Source organism: Cyprinodon variegatus, unplaced genomic scaffold, assembly GCF_000732505.1.
Source record: "Cyprinodon variegatus isolate N-32 unplaced genomic scaffold, C_variegatus-1.0 Scaffold76, whole genome shotgun sequence".
NCBI lineage: Eukaryota > Metazoa > Chordata > Actinopteri > Cyprinodontiformes > Cyprinodontidae > Cyprinodon > Cyprinodon variegatus.
Window position 1 is genome coordinate 310,598 of NW_015150529.1, and position 19,562 is coordinate 330,159.

The 19,562-nt window shown below is 37.8% G+C and overlaps 1 protein-coding gene across 2 annotated transcripts in view; it reads left to right on the forward strand.

Moving 5' to 3' along the window:
- The window catches only part of msra (methionine sulfoxide reductase A), a 78,896-nt gene that overhangs the window by 49,097 nt on the left and 10,237 nt on the right, over positions 1–19,562 (forward strand). For both annotated transcript variants that reach the window (XM_015372820.1, XM_015372821.1), the window contains exons 4-5: positions 2,051–2,155; positions 2,554–2,660. In XM_015372820.1, coding sequence (XP_015228306.1) covers positions 2,051–2,155; positions 2,554–2,660 — 212 coding nt within the window. The remainder of the gene's footprint in view (positions 1–2,050; positions 2,156–2,553; positions 2,661–19,562) is intronic.

Below are 19,562 nucleotides of genomic sequence, written 5' to 3' on the forward strand. Positions count from 1 at the left end.
CTAATAAAATAAATAAAATAACCACATCCTAATAAAATAAATAAATTAACCACATTCTAATAAAATAAATAAAATAACCACATTCTAATAAATAAAATCAAATAACCACATCCTAATAAAATAACCACATCCTATTAAAATAAATAAAATAACCACATTCTAATAAAATAAATAAAATAACCACATGCTAATAAATAAAATAAAATAACACTTTTGGTCTAGTTCTGTTAGTTTCAGGATTCTAGCAGAAAGATTAAGTATTATAAAGTTAAAGGAATGATTTCCGTTTGTGTGAAAAACTTAAGTTAGACCTGATTTCAGATGTCAAAGTTATTTTTGTTTTCCAGTGTCTCAGCAGAACCGCAGAACACTCATCAGGTGACCTTATAAGCTTTCTTCCTTCATTAGCAAGAAACTTTCAATATCAAGAAGGATGAGGCAAACATTTATACCATTTAGGTTTGATGACTAAAATTGACCAATTTAAGCCAAAGGAGCCCAGATGATGCTGCGTCGTTCAAAGCCATTTTTTTGTTATTGTACCTTTTTAAACCAGTGTTGCATGTTTTGACTAAAAAGAAGATTTTCCAGTTGAAGTGGTGACAGGACAAGATTAATTCCCATGTGATTGCAAATGAACAAATAGCGCAAGAATTTAGCTCGCAGGCCAGGTTGGAAACTTGCGTCTTACGTTCTGGTTATCCTCCCACAGCAGTGTGTCGAAGTGAGCTTGTCGCAGATACTTTTGATTTATGCCCAATATTCAAGCATGGTCTGCGCTATGTTATTCCACGGCACAGTACAAGAGGGACAATCACCAACTAGCTGTGGCTCGAGATACGGCCGAGGCGGTGAGGAAGTGGGGGCAAGTTTGTCAAACAACAGAGGGACATGAGGGCGAAAAACAGCAGGGATCCAGGTGGACAAAGGGTCCCAGCGTTCTCGCGCACCTCGCTCTTCTAGCTGGTCCATCTTCATGAGTCCTTTACCGCAATGGTGGTCCTACAAACAAAAGAAGCCAGTAAGGTACCAAACAGGAAATACGCATGAGTAGAGCGGATGTAGATTTGACCAATCTGCTTGCGGTCACTGTTGCGGCTGTTGTGACTTAAAGCGAAACTAAAAAGCAAGACGGTTATTTTCATTTGGTTGAACTTAAGTGAAGAACGGTGAAGGTAAAAACATACAGCGTGTGCCAGTCGGCTAGGCTCAACAATACTACCCTTTTTTGTTTTTTTTACTTCCTGCACCTAGAGCATCTTGGGTAATAGAGTCCACCTCAAAGCAACTCCAAATAAATGCAGTCCCGAATTAAACCACAGTTAACACATGAACTGTATTATCAACATTAATGTTAACTTCTATTTTTTAACTCAGTAACTTATCATTCATATGTTATGAAATAATAAGTCCTCAACAAATAAATTCACAACAGCGGCAGGGGGCGGGGACGTCCCTTAGTTCACTGCGGATCCAGACATTTGAATTGAGAAAGCTTCCTGAAGAGGTGGCGAAACGTCTTCAAATCTTGAAAACCAAGTACAGTGGATATTTTTAGAATTTTTACGGAACTGCGACACCTACGCAGACAACCAAGTTTCGAAGTATAAATCAGCCTTTAGACTTCAACTTTCATTAGACCTAACATTGTTCGATCTAATGGGGGATTTCAGCCAAAAGCTCCTGGACTTTAATCCCAACCACGGTCTTTTTAGCTGAACTCTGCACAATCTCTCCACTTATATATGAATTTATCCTCCTGCTTCTTCTCATAATCTTTATATTGACCAAAACAATTAGAAAAACACTCACCTTCATAACTAAAGCTGAATGTTGAAAATACTCTAAATCATGTCAAAGTCTCTGCATCAAACTGACCATATCAATGCAATCATTTTTTTTGCACCATGTTTTTTTTCTCCCAATGTTTACATCACTGCTGCACTTTAAGAAATGAGAGCTGTACACAACAAAATTTAGTTTTTTATACACTGTGCATAAAGCATATTCAGTCTCATTTAACCCTGATGCTCACCGTTACATTTTGCAGGCAGAACGGGACACACGGAGGTGGTGCGTGTTGTTTACCATCCAGAGAAGATCAGCTTCAACAATCTATTGAAGGTCTTCTGGGAAAGCCATAATCCAACTCAAGGTAAAGGCAACATTCATGTCTGAACCCTGAAAGAACAACCGGAGGGTTCTTTATTTATTGTATTTTGTTGCTCATTACACAGAATATACAACATAGTAGAGCTTTAAAGCTACATATTTATCATCTTCAGCTTGTAAAGCCTGTACCTACGCATGACTGATTAGTAGAACATCGCATATGTATGCCAGCCTTGGAAAGCTTGAAACATCGAGGCTGACAGACTGACAATCTGACAGCAAAATGATGACATGTTCAGTAATAAAGAAAACAGCTTTCACTTCTGCAGAGACAGAAGAAGACAGGTTATATATTTGGACATGCCGTCAGTTGTTGTTTGCCAAGAAATGAAGACAGAGATGCTTATAAGAAAATAAACCAAACAACATGTGTATTTTCAGGGATGCGTCAGGGGAACGATGTCGGCACAACGTACCGCTCTGCCATCTACGCCTACACCCAGCAGCAGCTAGAGGAAGCGCTGGCCTCCAAAGATCAGTACCAGAAGGTGAACGGATCTATGAGTCTTTGTTATTTGAAAGAAACATGTGCATGAAAGCATTTTGATTTCTGATCATGTGGAGAAAAGCCGTCCTCCGTATGAGACAGCTGGGTGGTTTGGAATCCAGCAGCTGCAGGATGAACATTTTTTTGTCAGGGTCAGTAGAAAGAGAACGGATGGATTGTAATAACAATTGCATTCATAATCTAAACAGATTTAACACCCAAAAGTTTGCTTTTGTTCCTTATCTGGATTAATAACAGTAATTATGGATTCTTTACAATGACTCCTCAGCTGTTGACATATTCAGACAAACATCAATGACAACAGTCATTCATTATTTTTAAACTGCTTACTGGTACCAAGAGTAGAACCAGTAGGACCAGTACCCCACAGAGAAGCGATTCAAAAGATCTATGTAATTTTTTTTTTTTGATTTTATGAATTAAAATTTGGGTTCAGGTAAATTCATTTCTGTTTAAACTTAAATCTTATCAACTTAAAGCTAGATATTTGACCATTTTATATTGAATTAAATCATTTTAATTCAGTTATATTTCCTAAAATTAAAGATAGTGCAATTGAAGTTATTTCAAATTCTGTTTAATTCCATTTAGTTCAGTGCTCATACTTTAAAATCACACTACACTGAAAAAAATCTAAATCTAGATAAGTCATTTTTTTCTAAAAATAAGTGCATTTGTTCTTGGATTGAGGAGGTAAAAGAGACATTTTGCCAATAGAACAAGACAATTTACATTAAAAATAAGAAAACACAATTGTATTGTCTTATTTCAAGTGCATTTTATCTAGTTATCCTATTTTAAGAGTAAAAATACTCATTCCAATGGCAAACTATCTCATTTACCTACTCAAATTAAGGGTAAATACACTTAATTTAGGAAATGTTAACTTATTTCTAGATGTTTTTCAAGTGTAAATCAAATCAATCACTCAATCAAGCATCTGTATAGCACTTCATACACTGCAAAAATGATCTAGAAATAAGTAAAAATTCCTTAAATCAAGTGTATTTTACCTTAATTTTAGCAGGTAAATGGGAGGATTTGCGTTTGAGTATTTTTACTCTTAAAATAAGATAATTAGATAAAATGCACTTGAAATAAGACAATGCAATTGCTTTTTCTTATTATAAATATAAATTGTCTTGTTCCACTGGCAAAGTGTCTCACTTACCTCTTCAATTCAAAAACAAATGTACTTAGTTTAGGAACAAATTACTTATTTAGATTTCAATTTTTTGCAGTGTAACAACACCAGGAAGACCAAAGTGCTTCACAGAAATATACATTTAAAAAAAAAAAAAACATCTTAGGCATTTAACAGTTTGGTTTTAAGTATTAAAAGCCAGTTTTAAAACTTAGTCTTTAATCTGGCTTTAAAAAGGGGCAGATCTGTGAGAACCCTGTCGTGGGAAAAAAAAGAATCAAACAATCAACTCAAGTAAAAAAAACGAAAACGAAGGAATTCAACCAATTAATCAAAACCTTGCAAAAAAAAAAAAAGTCAACAAAAAAGCCCAAAGGGGCAACAATCCAACCCGGTCCGAACCGGGCAACCGTCCGTCCCCCCTAACTAAAAAAAAGGAAAAGAAACAAAAGCAAAAAAAAATAAAAAAAACTTGGGTTAAAAAGAAAAAGATAAGGAATAAACCTTGAGAAAGAATCTGGTTTGTTATGGGAAGAAGCAATGTCTGGTCTACAAACACCATCCTGCAGAGAATGGTGTGGCCTTCAAGGTGAAACAGACTGAGTGAAAACTTTTATAGTGAGTAAATAGGATAAATTAATATATAATAAAAGAGAAATAAAAATTTTCCGACAGCAACCCGCATACAGAGGGGGAGGTTGTTCCACGGTTTAGGTGCAGTAACCACAAAGGAACAATCACCCCGCTGTTTATAAGGGGACCTGGGCACGTCCAGAACCATTTGATCGGCAGACAGGAGAGCAATGCTGGGGCGCTGTACGGTCAACATCTCAGTTAAATATAACAGAGCAAGACCATAAAAGGCTTTAAAAACATGTATTACAATTTTTAAATCAATCTGAAAATGGACCAGGAGCCGGTACAGGGAGAAGAAGACGGGATTGATGTGGCTGGATTGTTGGAGTGACGACTGTGGGAGGCCAGAGTAGAGAACGTTGCAATAGACCAACTGAAAACTAATAAATGCTTGAGTCGCCTTCTCCAGGTCTTGGTCAAAAGGCGCAGCTTGGGGGGGCGTTCTTTGGTGGTCGAATCCAACCTGTGGTCCTTTCCCGCATGCTTCTCCCCCTCTCTCATACCCCCTTTCCTGTCAGCCTACTGTCCAAAAAAGCCACTAGTGCTGTAAAAACTCAAAAAAAAAAAAAAAGAAGTGGCAGCTGGAAAAATCCAAGCTTTGATAACAGCATTTATTCGTTGTTTAAAGTTCAGTTCTTAGTCAAAAACAACTCCCAGGTTCCCTGACAGCATTACTGAGTGGACCCCCGACCCTGGACTGACATTGTTGCCAACTCCTCAGTAAGGAAAGTAGCTATTGGCTGTGCTAAAAGTCGCTAGAAGTCGCTAAATGACGAAATCACCTAATTTGCATAATCTGCCACAGGAAGTGATGTGCATGTTATTGATGCTGTGGGAGAAATAATGTCATTACAGAAAGACAAAGACAGAAAGACACTTAACTAAACAATATATATTTAGACCAAATAACATTTTACATTTACATCCCACTCGCTCCCGCCTTGAATGTAAGTGAGGGCGGAGCGGCACCGCGTGATCAATTTGCGCCGTCAATCCACGCGCATGCGCGCTTCATTTGCAGTCTGGACGCTGAGTGTAAACATCCTGCGGCTCTGACTGCAGCGCTGAGAGGGACTCCTGCGGGAGAGGGAGAACAGGTTGGGATGGGGGAGGCGCCCCACGGCAGCAGCTGCCGCTGGAGGACAAGAGAAGGAACTAGGGATGCACGATATTGGGATTTTGGCCGATATCCAATATGCCGATATTTTAAAACTCATGTAGCCGATAACCGATATCGATACCAATGTTAAAGCTGGACAAAAATAAGTAGTCATTAATAATAGCAGCTTTGTTATCCATTTCTCACACTAATATACTCAAATATATTTTCATATGCTGATATCAAATTTAATTTAAAAACGCGGTATCGATCTATTTTACTTTGAAAATCTCGTGAAATTTTATCGTTCTGTTACAAACTCTCATGATATTTAGCAAATTCTTGTGAGATTTTGTTAGTAAAATAGATCGATACCGCGTCAGTATATCAACATATAAAAATATGGGGATTTCATAGCATAACGATGACATATAGCAATATTTCATTAGTAAAAGAGATTGATATGGTGTTTTTAAATGGCAATATATCAGCACATGAAGATATTGTGATATTTTAATGTATCAATATTTTTTCCCTCGTCTTTAGAAGTTTTTAAGTCTGTAAAAAAGAAGTTTTTGAGGAAGAAGAAGAAATAGTATACTTTAGAAAAGAAGCTGATCAAATATCGGGTTAAATATCGGTGGGGTGGCCGATGTCCGATATTCAGTTTTAGGGCCGATACAGGCCGATACCGATAGGGGGTCGATTATATCGTGCATCCCTAGAAGGAACGATACATGCTTTCACGTAACAGTTTCCAAAAGCCGCCAGTGACACCGTAAAAAGTCGCCAGATTTGTTGCTAGTCGCTTTTTTGAAAAATAGTCGCTGGAGGGGTCTGAAAAGTCGCTAAATATAGCGACAAAGTCGCTGAGTTGGCAACACTGTGGACTGAATCTTAGGGACATCCCCTGCAGGTCAGTCCCTAATTGGTAGAATCGTGTTGAAGGCAAAATGGGCTAATGTTAGCACCATTACATGAGGCGGACCAAAATCATAGCCTGATGAACCAGACTAAATGTGAGATTAAATGTGTAATTTAGTCTGACCTCAATGAATGAGACATCGGAAGATTGTTGATGAGAACAACCCGTCATTTTTCAAACCATGTCTGTGCCTATTGGCCAACGCTCTGACCAATGAGCGCGACTGACTGTGACGTAGTGAACGCGACAGAAAGCTGGTGGGGGAGTGTAAACAAACAGCCTGTCGGTAAACCGGCGAATACGTCCTTCTTAAAAATTAATGAGCGTAGAGCCTCTTCCTGCTCATGTTTCAACGAAAACCCCAAATCTAATCCTTCCAAAACTGATTCCAAAGCTGAGTCAAGCGAGAACTGTTCATCTTCCTTGTTGTGCTTTCTCCAGCGTTGCGCAGCTTTGTCGTCCCGCCCTCAAAACCCCGCCCGCTTTGCATCCAGAAATTCAAAACACATCTCTGCGTTGTGATTGGCCAGCCCGTTCTTGGGCCTGGGGCATTGTTCAAAGCTAGACCACCTGCAGGCAAAAATTATTTTGGCCGCTGGCGGGTTGGACTAGTTTACTAGGCTACCAAAATCATGCTCTGTGTAGAGTGCACATTGCTGGCATCAATGGTTTAAAAATAAACTGACGTGAAAAGAAAGAAAAAAGGCACTTAAACACTCTGGATTATCTGGCAGTTTTTAAAATCCGTTTCAACACCAACACAGACGGTTTAACATGAGACAAGTCTGACTTCAGGTTGATCTCACCTTTTATTCACCTCAGGTCAGGTTAACCCCTTTCAGTTTAAATTAATTAAATGAATTCACTCATATTCAGTTGTACTCCACTTATTCTAAGCTTAATTCTATTCCCTCCTGCAATTATTTTCTCATCAGTTCAGTTTAATCCAGATTCGGTTCAATTTAATCCAACTCCAATTCATAGCAAATATCATCTCAATTCACTTTGCATTACAATCAGCTCCATTTAATCCTGTTAAACACCTCACTCTCTGAAGTCCAGATTTGATGCAATTGTAATAACCTTAGTCATAAACTTTAAAGGTAACAAGAAAAGATGACTAAACTTTCACTTCAATACTTTTCCTTGTCTTGAGGAAGCACAAGGCGACAGTAAAGAGAAACAAAGGTCATACAGACAGAAGCGCCTCAGGATAAAGCGCTATCAGCTTCAATTAGTTTGGATTCTTTTGTAAATATTTCCTCAGCACCAGCTCAGTTTGAGCTGAGTATTTGTTACTTCAATGAGCAGAATTGAAACTTTTCACCAACTCCTCGCAGTGATGGTATCATTACACCGTCCTATGGGACGTTTTTTGACTTAATGCTAAAGCAATATATTCAGGAACTTATTTTCAAATGCATCCATGAATGGTTTTCATCTGTGTTAAAGTTTTTATTGTAGTTTATGTTCCCTTTGTTTGACACAGTCCTTAACATTTGCCATTCTGACTTTTCGGTGTCCATTTTTCCTCATTACCTTCCGTCTTCTCCAGAGCCCGCTGGGCGCTGGGCAGGGGATTAAATACAGAGCTCATTAAAATCCCTTCTCTCAGTTAAGACAACTGCACAGATTTGCTGTTTGCAGATTTGTACACCCCACAAACGTATCTACTCTTTATTTTAGAAAGATATAATTGAGATTTTGTTTCATCCATGCAACATTTAAGGTTCCTAAGAACAAATTTAGAGTATGACCTTGTTGGTTTGAATGGATCCTGAAATGGGTAATTTTTCCATTAGATTAATTGTTTAGGTAAAAAGTATGGGTTAAAAAAAATCTAAAACTTTCCTTGACCTCAGCTCATTAAAAAACAAAGTTTTATAACCTTCTGTCAGGCTTTGTAGTCTGTATCCATCACTACTGAAGCAAACATGTTCATTAATTAGTTTCTCACTTATCTCTAAGAGTGGTTTCATTTTGTTAAGGATGATCATGTTAATTCATATCATTTAGACTTCATTTCCCAGCATCCCTCTCTGCTCTCCTGCTGTCTGCATCAGAACCATTAGTCCTTTCCTTGTTTCTGCTTATACATGCAGCACATATATGTCCGTATGTTTTTACAGTCCAGTCACACAAAAGTCGTTCACACGCCACCTCCCTTGTCAAATCCTCTCCTGCTGAGGCTTTTCCACCGCCATCGCACCAAAGGGCTTGTTTCCATGGTAACTGACGGGGGTAGAGGCTACTCTATTCTACTCTATTCTTTTCTAGTGTAGTCTGGTCTTCATTAGTCCTTTTTTCTTTTGCTCCTCACCCGGTTTGCCCTTCCTTTTCTTTTTAAAACATTTTTCCTTTTTTTCCCCCTCTCTCTCTCTGCAAAATCTGTCTGAAAAATAAAATACATAAAAGGGTTTTCTGTATCCGTTTTTTTGTTGGGTTGTCCCATTGCTTTCAGCTGGTTTGAGGTCTTTTATGTTTAGAGTGAATGGAAAAACAAAGTCAGCCGACAGGAAGGTGGGACGATAATGTAAGAAGATCTATGAACAGCAACCCAGAGGAGAGATAGATGGATAAGGGTGAACCCGCTGAGAGGTTAGGAGTGGAGATTCAAAAGGTTAATTAACAGAGATGTAGAGATTGTTGTGACTCTTAACTGCTTCAATACAAAATTGTGCTGAAGTGAAATTGTTAAAGCTTTAATCCTTTTGAAGGTCAGACTCTTTTAAGGGATGTGCACCTATTGATTTCTTTCAGCAGCTTGTTTTTTTTCCAGAGGTGCTTGAAGTTCTGAAATTTATAAAAATCATGTGTTTACTTTGGTAGTGATATTTCAGGGACTAGAAGGTAAAGAAAAAGTTCATCTGTGCAAATGTATTTAACCAGAAATTTGATATATCTTGTTCTGAATCCTATTATTTGAAATGTTTCTTACTGTTTTTGTTAAAAAGCCTAAAATGATGTCCTTGTTACTCCAGTAGAATCAAATCAAAATGCAACAAAAACATTATTTTCAAAGAACAAACAAATGACAAATATATTAAATATTCCTGGACATGTTCAGGTTATTGAGTCTAAACAGCAAATATATCTATATTGTTTTTGCACATATACTGCAAAAACAATATAGAAATAAGTAAAAATTCCTTAAATTAAATGTATTCACACTTAATTTGAGTAGGTAAATGAGATAGTTGGTTATTTATGCTCCAAGTGTACAGTTGTATTTTGTTAAAACACTTTACAGTACATTATTTTATGATTTATCTTTTAACTCTTCACTATTATGTTATTCTTATACATTTTTTTAAAAGGTCTACATCTGTGTGACCATTTTTTTCTATACAGGCACGTTTTTGCTGCTGTAAACACCAAAATTTCCCCATTTTGGGACAATAAAGGGATTTTCTGTTCTATTCTCTATTCTATTCTATAACATAAAATAAAGCATAGCTGAAAACCCGAAATAAAAACTTACACAGGACCAAAAAGTCCAAAATGACAGATCATGACACTTTCTAAAGGAAAGAAAAACAATGATTTTCCACAAAACACGTGTGGAACTCAGTTTTATTTACCAGTAAGGAGACATAGCTAAACACAGAGACCCTGATTTACTAGTACTTTATATAGAATAGTAAAATAAAGGAAGCATACAGATGTAACTGCGGCAATATCTCTGGAAATGATTCTGTCCAACAGACAAGCATGTAGATACTGATTCCATGGATCAGGGTTACTTAAAAACTGGGAAAGAAAACATATTAATGACACAAACTTAATGGCAGTTCTCTTATGGACTTAATATTGACAAAGGTACAAACTTATAAAAACACTGGGCAATTAGTGCTTTTCATGGAAATAAAAACTGCTGGGAAAAAATAAATTAATTGCAGCAATAACTGCATATAACAAATAGATAGTTTCAGTTTATGTATTAAACTGAGCATAACAGCAACTCTCTTATGACTATTTTTTCTCTTTGTGTTTTGTTTTTTAAGTCACAAAAAAATACTCAAACATAAAAAGAGTGGTAAAGATTTAATGTCTAGAAACACGATATTAGGGTCAGAAACCAAGTGTTTGTCCTTTTGTTTAACCTCAGTGTTTTAGATAAACATTGATGATGTAAAGGCTCATCTAGATGCAACAGGAATAAGCTATAAGAAGCCTTAAAAAGCAGCAAAAACTAAAATCTTCAAATCAATCCCATAACAGGCAGGAGGAGAACAGTCAGCATTACGGAGGTCTCTAGAAAACACAGAACTGCTGTTTTTAGTGTTAGCTGTTCTAAAAGAGCAACCTGCTACACTACTATGAGCCATCACTACACTTATTTCAAGCAGGGATCTTAATAATCTTTTGAGTGTATTTGGAGCAGTGATGGTTATAAAGTCTAACTGCTTCTTGAAGGAAAGATAAGTGGAAATGCTTCCCTGTGTCAGGGTTAGTTTTGGTAGAGGACCCAAATGCAGAGGCAGAGAAGCTGAGGAGATTTCTTGGGAGTTTAATGGGGCAAAAACAGTAACAAAGGCAGGAATGCAAAAATCCAACTAATAATCAAAAGCAAACCAGAACTATGGAGACATCTGGGGAAAACCAAACACGAGGAGCCAGGGAGAGACGAGGAACGCGGACAACAGCATGGGAGGACAGCAAAGACAAGGAACCAACAAAGAGTGAGAGCAGAGGGAGAGCATATATAGGAGAGAGAGACAAAGGGAGGGCTAACGAGCTGACAAGGAACAGGTGTGAGAGGAGACAACGAGGGAGCCAAGGGGAAAGGAACACACACAAGAGGGCAAAAGAGGACAACAGAAAAACATGAGAACTAATATAAATCTAGAAATACAACAAAACTGGAATTAGGCCAATAAGTCTAGAAAACAAGGAGCAAAGAAAAGAACAGCAGAACCAAGACCATGACACCCTGTGCACCTACGCTGAAGCAGTCTGTGGTGCAGGAGCTCGCACTTACAGCTTTAGGTATGTAGTGGATAGACATTGTCCTACACTGACATTTCTTGTTGAATTCTGACAAATTTGTATTTATTCATGAACATGTGTAAGTAGGCAATCCATGATCTTATCTAAGAGTGCAACATCTGGTGTTAAGGATCTTTTTTTTTGTATACTTCTACAATAAAATCAGCCAGAATATTTCCTGAAGCAGAACGACAACCACTGCAGTGTCTTAAATGTGATCAAGGGGTCCAATGGTGATGTTGGATCTGAATGATCTTAACAAAGCTTTCTGACTGCTGCGGCTTTAGACGAGTCTTTTTTTTGCTTATTCTGTCACAGAAACCCAGATGCATTTCTCTCTGAAATAGATAGATAAATAGATTTCCTGACTAGAACTCTAACAACCATGTACTCCTGAAAATCACTCTTAGATTTTGTTTCCGCTCATTTTTTTTTTTCTTCCCCTCACCAGATTGGCTCAGCCACCCCCTCCCATCTGTGTCTGCATGTGTGTGCACGTACGTGTGCGTTTGAGAGAGAGAGAGAGAAAAAGCGCTTGGGCTTTAGCAAACACACTCCATGCCAAACCATCTGGGCATTAAATCTGTCGTACTCAAAAATCGCTTCAGTTGCAAAAGTAACGAACACACTCTCATCCTCACACTTTGGGTTCATTCTGATGATGCATAATTTTGATTGTTTTTTAGCAGCACAAAGTCCTTTTCATGAGTGGCTTCTATTTCTTTAAATTTGACCATTTCATTTCTGCAATAACTAAAACTTCACTAACAGTTTTTTATCTCTCTTTCCTCTTTTGGAGTTAGTCACCACATTAGCCTGCACATGCCTTCAAATACTTTCAATTTTGACACCAAATAATCTCTTTAATGTCTTCATGGTACTCAGCTATCCGATTTTTCGTCTTTATTTCATACACGCTAAAAATCCGGAGTGTCAAAGCTTTGAAAACTTCTCCCCCTGCCTCACAGATCAGCTGCTGACCTGAATTTATGAAAAGCTGGGTTAAATACAAAGCTAAATGCTCTTTTATTTCCCCTTTTATGCGAGGCAGCCATGAAAAATGTAGACGGAGGAGCAGAAAAGTATGAAATAAAAGCAGAGGAAGTGCCGAAGTTTAAAAACCAGAGATGAGAAACTTGGGGGGAAAAAAAGAAAAAAAACTGTCTAGCTCATTTGGTGTCACGGTATTGACCATGTTCGCTTCGCCGGCTGCCTTGATTGTATTGTTCACACAGAGTGTGATTGGGTAATTTGGTGTGTATGTGTGTATATGTGCAAGGGACAACAACGCTGCAGAAAATTACCTTGCAGGCGGCTGGTGGTTGTCTGCAGCATGAAAGGAGCCTCCCTTTTCTTTTCTTGCCTCCTACCCATCATTAGGGTGTGCACTGCGTCTAAAATGGCAGGTAGTGGTAAATGCGCGTGTGTACACGTATGCTTGCTTGATGTAATAATGTGTGCTCGGCCTGTGGGTGCAAGCATGGCTCCTAAAAGCAGGGCTTTTTCATTGTTCTGGTATCTTTTCCGGCTGATCCATTTTCTTTCCATTCTTATATCCACTTCTAGACAAAAAAAACAAATGCTTTTATTTCTTTTTTCCTCTTTGTGTACAAATTTCCCTTTCTTGTGCTTTTACCATGGCAGCCTTACCTTGTTCCAGTCATTTTTTTATTCCTTTCTCTGTCTTGTGGCTGCTTATCAGTGTTGTTCACGTTTTCCTGCTTTACCGGAGCAGTTGGAGGTATTTGCATACCAAATGAGCAATCTACCTCTCTGACATGCAAATTAATGGATGTGAATTATGCATTTATGGCACGCAGCTAACACAGCATCAGGCACCGGCACAAGTTAATGCTTTGAAAATATTGAAAAAAATAGAGGGACAATAAAGATGCCACCACAGCAGGGTAACTGTGAGGAGGATGCTGCCTTTTTCTGCTTCACATGTAGGATTAGTCTAAACGGGGCAGCAGCCATATTTTCTGCCATCGGCCAACATTTTTAGGGATCTTAGATAAACACATTTAAAAGCTTTGTTTTGTATGAAAATCAAGACCTAAATTTGGTTCTGGGAAACAAATAATTTAGGTTTTACCTTTGTGTTCACATAAATCTTTAACAATGAGGGATGTTTAGAGCTGGAGTCGCTACAGATGCACCAGTCAGAGTGTGTATTCATTTACAAAGACAAACTTATTTGTTTTTTCACTTTTAACAAAAAAGCAATGATCTCCAACTAGGAAAACCGAGAACGCAAAACGCATGGAGAAAAGGAATGAAACTTTGTCCTTGGAGTCTTGATCATATAGGTGAATTCTTTATTTTTATTTTTTTAACCATAAATGTCCACATTTTCATAGTAATTTTTTTTTTTCGTGCATAGAGATTTTTTAGGCCATCACTGGTTATAGTTGAGTTAATGTCAGTGAGCTGTTGTGATCTAGTTCTAAAAAAGAGGGAAAAAAAGCACAAGAGTCATAAAAATATGAACTTGGGTAGCATTTGTATCATAATCTTTTTTTTTTTTTTTTTTTTTTTTTGAGAGGGAACATTTAAGGCTGGTTCCCACAGCAAGATGATAAGAGTTCTTTCCATGATCAGCTCCTTTCCAACAATATGGATTCCCCCGATAAACGTAATGCCACTTGAGATAATTTTATAAAGGGAGGTTCACACGGCATGACAAGTTCCGATTTCTACCCCGATCTTTGCCTTCTAAAAACTCTTGATCATCACCGAGATATTCCTGCCATGTGAGGTGTCTTCAAAGGTATTGGATTTGCTCAGAACAGCATTGTTTTCTTGGTAATTGTTTCTTTTTCATTTTGTGTCACTAGTAGTTTTCTAGTTCTTCTTAAGCAGCGTTGTGATTCTGGAGTTACACTCTGTTGTCCCCTTGTGCCTGTCTCTCCTCCCCTTAGCTCCCTTCTAGTCACTTCTATCCACACCTGCTCCATATTAGCCCATTAGCCTATTCTTTGTTCTGTTCCCCATATATACACTACCCCTGCAGTTCCTCATTGCTGGTTTCTTCTCGCTTTTTTGCATTGTTTATTTGCTCCCATGTGTGTTTTCCATTATGTCTCATGGTGGTTTGGTTTTCCGTGTTTTGTTTTGGACGTTGCTTTGGGATTTTGATTAAGACTGCAAGAACCCATCTCTGCCTGCTCATCTCTGCATTTGAGTCCTCAACTAACTTCCATCAACCCTGATACGAGTCCTAAATCAGGGAAATCCAACATGTCAGATTGTCTTGGTCCAAGACAACCCAAGTCTAGACTAGATTGTAACCCAGTGAGCATCCCTACTCTTTTTTGATGAAACAGACCCTTTAGTTGCTAAAGTTGTCCAAACCTGAAATAAACTCCATGAATGCGCGTAATAAAAGCCATGTTTGTTGATTGCAACTGTAATCAGCCATATAAGCTAATCTTCAAGGAAAGTGTTTTCATGTTTCTTGACACCCTGCTCATGCTGTGTCGCTACTTTACCTAACACCTTTTCCTTTTGTTCCTTCAATAAAATGAATCCAAACAATACAACCATTGCATCTGCCTTGTCTGGGATGTTTATTTACTTCCAATTCCTGTTTGATCCTGAAGTTTCGCAAAATGTTCCTTATANGCACTTACAGCTTTAGGTATGTAGTGGATAGACATTGTCCTACACTGACATTTCTTGTTGAATTCTGACAAATTTGTATTTATTCATGAACATGTGTAAGTAGGCAATCCATGATCTTATCTAAGAGTGCAACATCTGGTGTTAAGGATCTTTTTTTTTGTATACTTCTACAATAAAATCAGCCAGAATATTTCCTGAAGCAGAACGACAACCACTGCAGTGTCTTAAATGTGATCAAGGGGTCCAATGGTGATGTTGGATCTGAATGATCTTAACAAAGCTTTCTGACTGCTGCGGCTTTAGACGAGTCTTTTTTTTGCTTATTCTGTCACAGAAACCCAGATGCATTTCTCTCTGAAATAGATAGATAAATAGATTTCCTGACTAGAACTCTAACAACCATGTACTCCTGAAAATCACTCTTAGATTTTGTTTCCGCTCATTTTTTTTTTTCTTCCCCTCACCAGATTGGCTCAGCCACCCCCTCCCATCTGTGTCTGCATGTGTGTGCACGTACGTGTGCGTTTGAGAGAGAGAGAGAGAAAAAGCGCTTGGGCTTTAGCAAACACACTCCATGCCAAACCATCTGGGCATTAAATCTGTCGTACTCAAAAATCGCTTCAGTTGCAAAAGTAACGAACACACTCTCATCCTCACACTTTGGGTTCATTCTGATGATGCATAATTTTGATTGTTTTTTAGCAGCACAAAGTCCTTTTCATGAGTGGCTTCTATTTCTTTAAATTTGACCATTTCATTTCTGCAATAACTAAAACTTCACTAACAGTTTTTTATCTCTCTTTCCTCTTTTGGAGTTAGTCACCACATTAGCCTGCACATGCCTTCAAATACTTTCAATTTTGACACCAAATAATCTCTTTAATGTCTTCATGGTACTCAGCTATCCGATTTTTCGTCTTTATTTCATACACGCTAAAAATCCGGAGTGTCAAAGCTTTGAAAACTTCTCCCCCTGCCTCACAGATCAGCTGCTGACCTGAATTTATGAAAAGCTGGGTTAAATACAAAGCTAAATGCTCTTTTATTTCCCCTTTTATGCGAGGCAGCCATGAAAAATGTAGACGGAGGAGCAGAAAAGTATGAAATAAAAGCAGAGGAAGTGCCGAAGTTTAAAAACCAGAGATGAGAAACTTGGGGGGAAAAAAAGAAAAAAAACTGTCTAGCTCATTTGGTGTCACGGTATTGACCATGTTCGCTTCGCCGGCTGCCTTGATTGTATTGTTCACACAGAGTGTGATTGGGTAATTTGGTGTGTATGTGTGTATATGTGCAAGGGACAACAACGCTGCAGAAAATTACCTTGCAGGCGGCTGGTGGTTGTCTGCAGCATGAAAGGAGCCTCCCTTTTCTTTTCTTGCCTCCTACCCATCATTAGGGTGTGCACTGCGTCTAAAATGGCAGGTAGTGGTAAATGCGCGTGTGTACACGTATGCTTGCTTGATGTAATAATGTGTGCTCGGCCTGTGGGTGCAAGCATGGCTCCTAAAAGCAGGGCTTTTTCATTGTTCTGGTATCTTTTCTGGCTGATCCATTTTCTTTCCATTCTTATATCCACTTCTAGACAAAAAAAACAAATGCTTTTATTTCTTTTTTCCTCTTTGTGTACAAATTTCCCTTTCTTGTGCTTTTACCATGGCAGCCTTACCTTGTTCCAGTCATTTTTTTATTCCTTTCTCTGTCTTGTGGCTGCTTATCAGTGTTGTTCACGTTTTCCTGCTTTACCGGAGCAGTTGGAGGTATTTGCATACCAAATGAGCAATCTACCTCTCTGACATGCAAATTAATGGATGTGAATTATGCATTTATGGCACGCAGCTAACACAGCATCAGGCACCGGCACAAGTTAATGCTTTGAAAATATTGAAAAAAATAGAGGGACAATAAAGATGCCACCACAGCAGGGTAACTGTGAGGAGGATGCTGCCTTTTTCTGCTTCACATGTAGGATTAGTCTAAACGGGGCAGCAGCCATATTTTCTGCCATCGGCCAACATTTTTAGGGATCTTAGATAAACACATTTAAAAGCTTTGTTTTGTATGAAAATCAAGACCTAAATTTGGTTCTGGGAAACAAATAATTTAGGTTTTACCTTTGTGTTCACATAAATCTTTAACAATGAGGGATTTTTAGAGCTGGACTTTCTACAGATGCACCAGTCAGAGTGTGTATTCATTTACAAATACAGATCCAAACATGCCCAAACCCCAATGATCTCCAACTAGGAAAACCGAGAACGCAAAACGCTTCGAGAAAAGGAATGAAACTTGGTCCTTGGAGCCTTGATCATATAAATAAATGTATTTTTTTTACCATAATTGTCCACATTTCATAGTAATTTCATTTATTTCGTGCATAGAGATTTTTTTAGGCCATCACAATGTTAAAGTCAGTGTTGGGCGAGTTACTTTGAAAAAGTAATTAGTTATAGTTACTAGTTACTTCTCCCAAAAAGTAACTGAGTTACTCCACAATAAAATAACTAGTTACTAGTAAAAGTAACTATTGCGTTACTTTTGCGTTTCTCGCCCCCTTTAACCCTCACCAACCAGCCCCCACCTTCTCGCCGTGTGTTTCAAAAGCCAGCTGAATAGAGCTAAGACTAATTTAAGACATTTTAATACCAATTAAGCCTTAATTGGTATTAAAATGTCTTAAATTAGTCTTAATTATGAAGGCCTTAATTTTATTTTGAAGAATTCAATGCCTTTTAAGACTTTTTAAGGACCCGCGGGAACCCTGAATAAAGATTTTTTTGCTTTATTCCAAATGCTAGTTTATTTAGAAATCCCATCTCTTTAAGATTAATGGAATAATTAAAAATATAATCAACAGAATCAATTACTTACAGTAACGGTCAGGTGCAGCCCTGCATCAAACCATGTAAATTGGGTCACAAGGTCCTAGATACTAAGACCTATGAAATGAAAACTTCTTGAGAGTGATGTCAGTTTTACTATAGATTATTTCCAACCAGTATCAAAATCACAGTATTGATGTGTTAGGATGTTTTTCAAATTTCATGCAGCACTATGACTGATTTCTTCTGACAAAAAAAAAGATGTAAAACATTTCTAGTCTATTGAACTGTTATAACCTTAATTTATGAACAGAATTATATTTTAACAGCTGTGTTCGATGTATACCTTACCAACATTCACGTAATAATAGATTGAATCCATTAGAAACTTTTGAGGAAGTGATGAATCAGAAGCTGAGCTCACCGACTCTTCTGTTTCTCTTTCTCCTTAACTGTCTCCTGTTTATAAAGCCTCTCAGACCCTCCGGGTTTGTTTTGCTGACTTCTTTGCTAACGGTCTCCAAGTGCTGACGTCAATTAAGCCAAAATGGTTTTCAAATAATTACCTCTCTCAGAGTATTAGAGCCACCAATGTGTGAAATTACCGGGGACTCTTTTAGGGTGATTGTTTTTGTGCTAAAACAAAAGAACCCTTATTTCCCTAAAGGATTGTCCTTTAAAATGTGAAGTGGCGTCACAAGGGTTTAGCATTAAAGCTGCTTTTGATTGACCTTCAAAACCCTCCACTTTTGGTTTGTGCTTTTCCTTTTTTTATCAGTTTTTTTTTTTGGAACAGCTCACAACTAGTATCCAAACTCCATGTCAATATAATAAGTTAAAGTTTGTACTTAATGCATTATTGTCTTTTTGTAATGCTTGGGTAATTTCTTTTATAAAACCAAATGATGCATAGAGCTTTCTTTCTGCCTGCCCATGCAAAGACCCAGATCCTATGTTAAAATACAGCCAGCAGATTTTTTTTTGCAACTTGGAGATGTTTTTAAGCAGGATATTGTAAAACCTCTCATGCGATGCTTTAAATTGCTGCAGCTATTAGGAAATGCTTTGATTCTCACTCCAGAGATTGCTGTGTGAACGGTTTGACTAACCATGGCGATACAGGGCTAGAATACTAGAATTGTTTTGTTATCTCCTATGGCTGTTAGAAAAAAGGCTACCAGATTACAGAAGTAATATAAACATGTTTGTTCTGCAAATCTTAGAATGTCTAAAGCTCAGGTTTGTCTTCTTTTTTTGGTGCTAAACTGTAATTGTAACACCAGTGTCTGCAAGAAACACTGTTTTAACTGAAATATATTAATCACTGCCTAACCCTGAATTGCCTTTGTCAGTAGTTTTGGATGATCTTAAAATATTGCCGTGCAAATGTTAAGAGGTGCAAAGCACCTCATTAAAATGAGCAGATTCTGAGCAGATCCTGTTCTGTGAGTTAGAGAGTGGTCATAAGAGAAAGATGAGGTTCAAAACCCTGGAGATAGAAGTTATAATGATAAATATTTCAAATAATTATAATAATACTAAATAATATGTATAGTGCACCTCACATAGGTAGTAGGGATGCACGATATTGGGATTTTGGCCGATATCCGATATGCCGATATTTTAAAACTCATGTAGCCGATAAC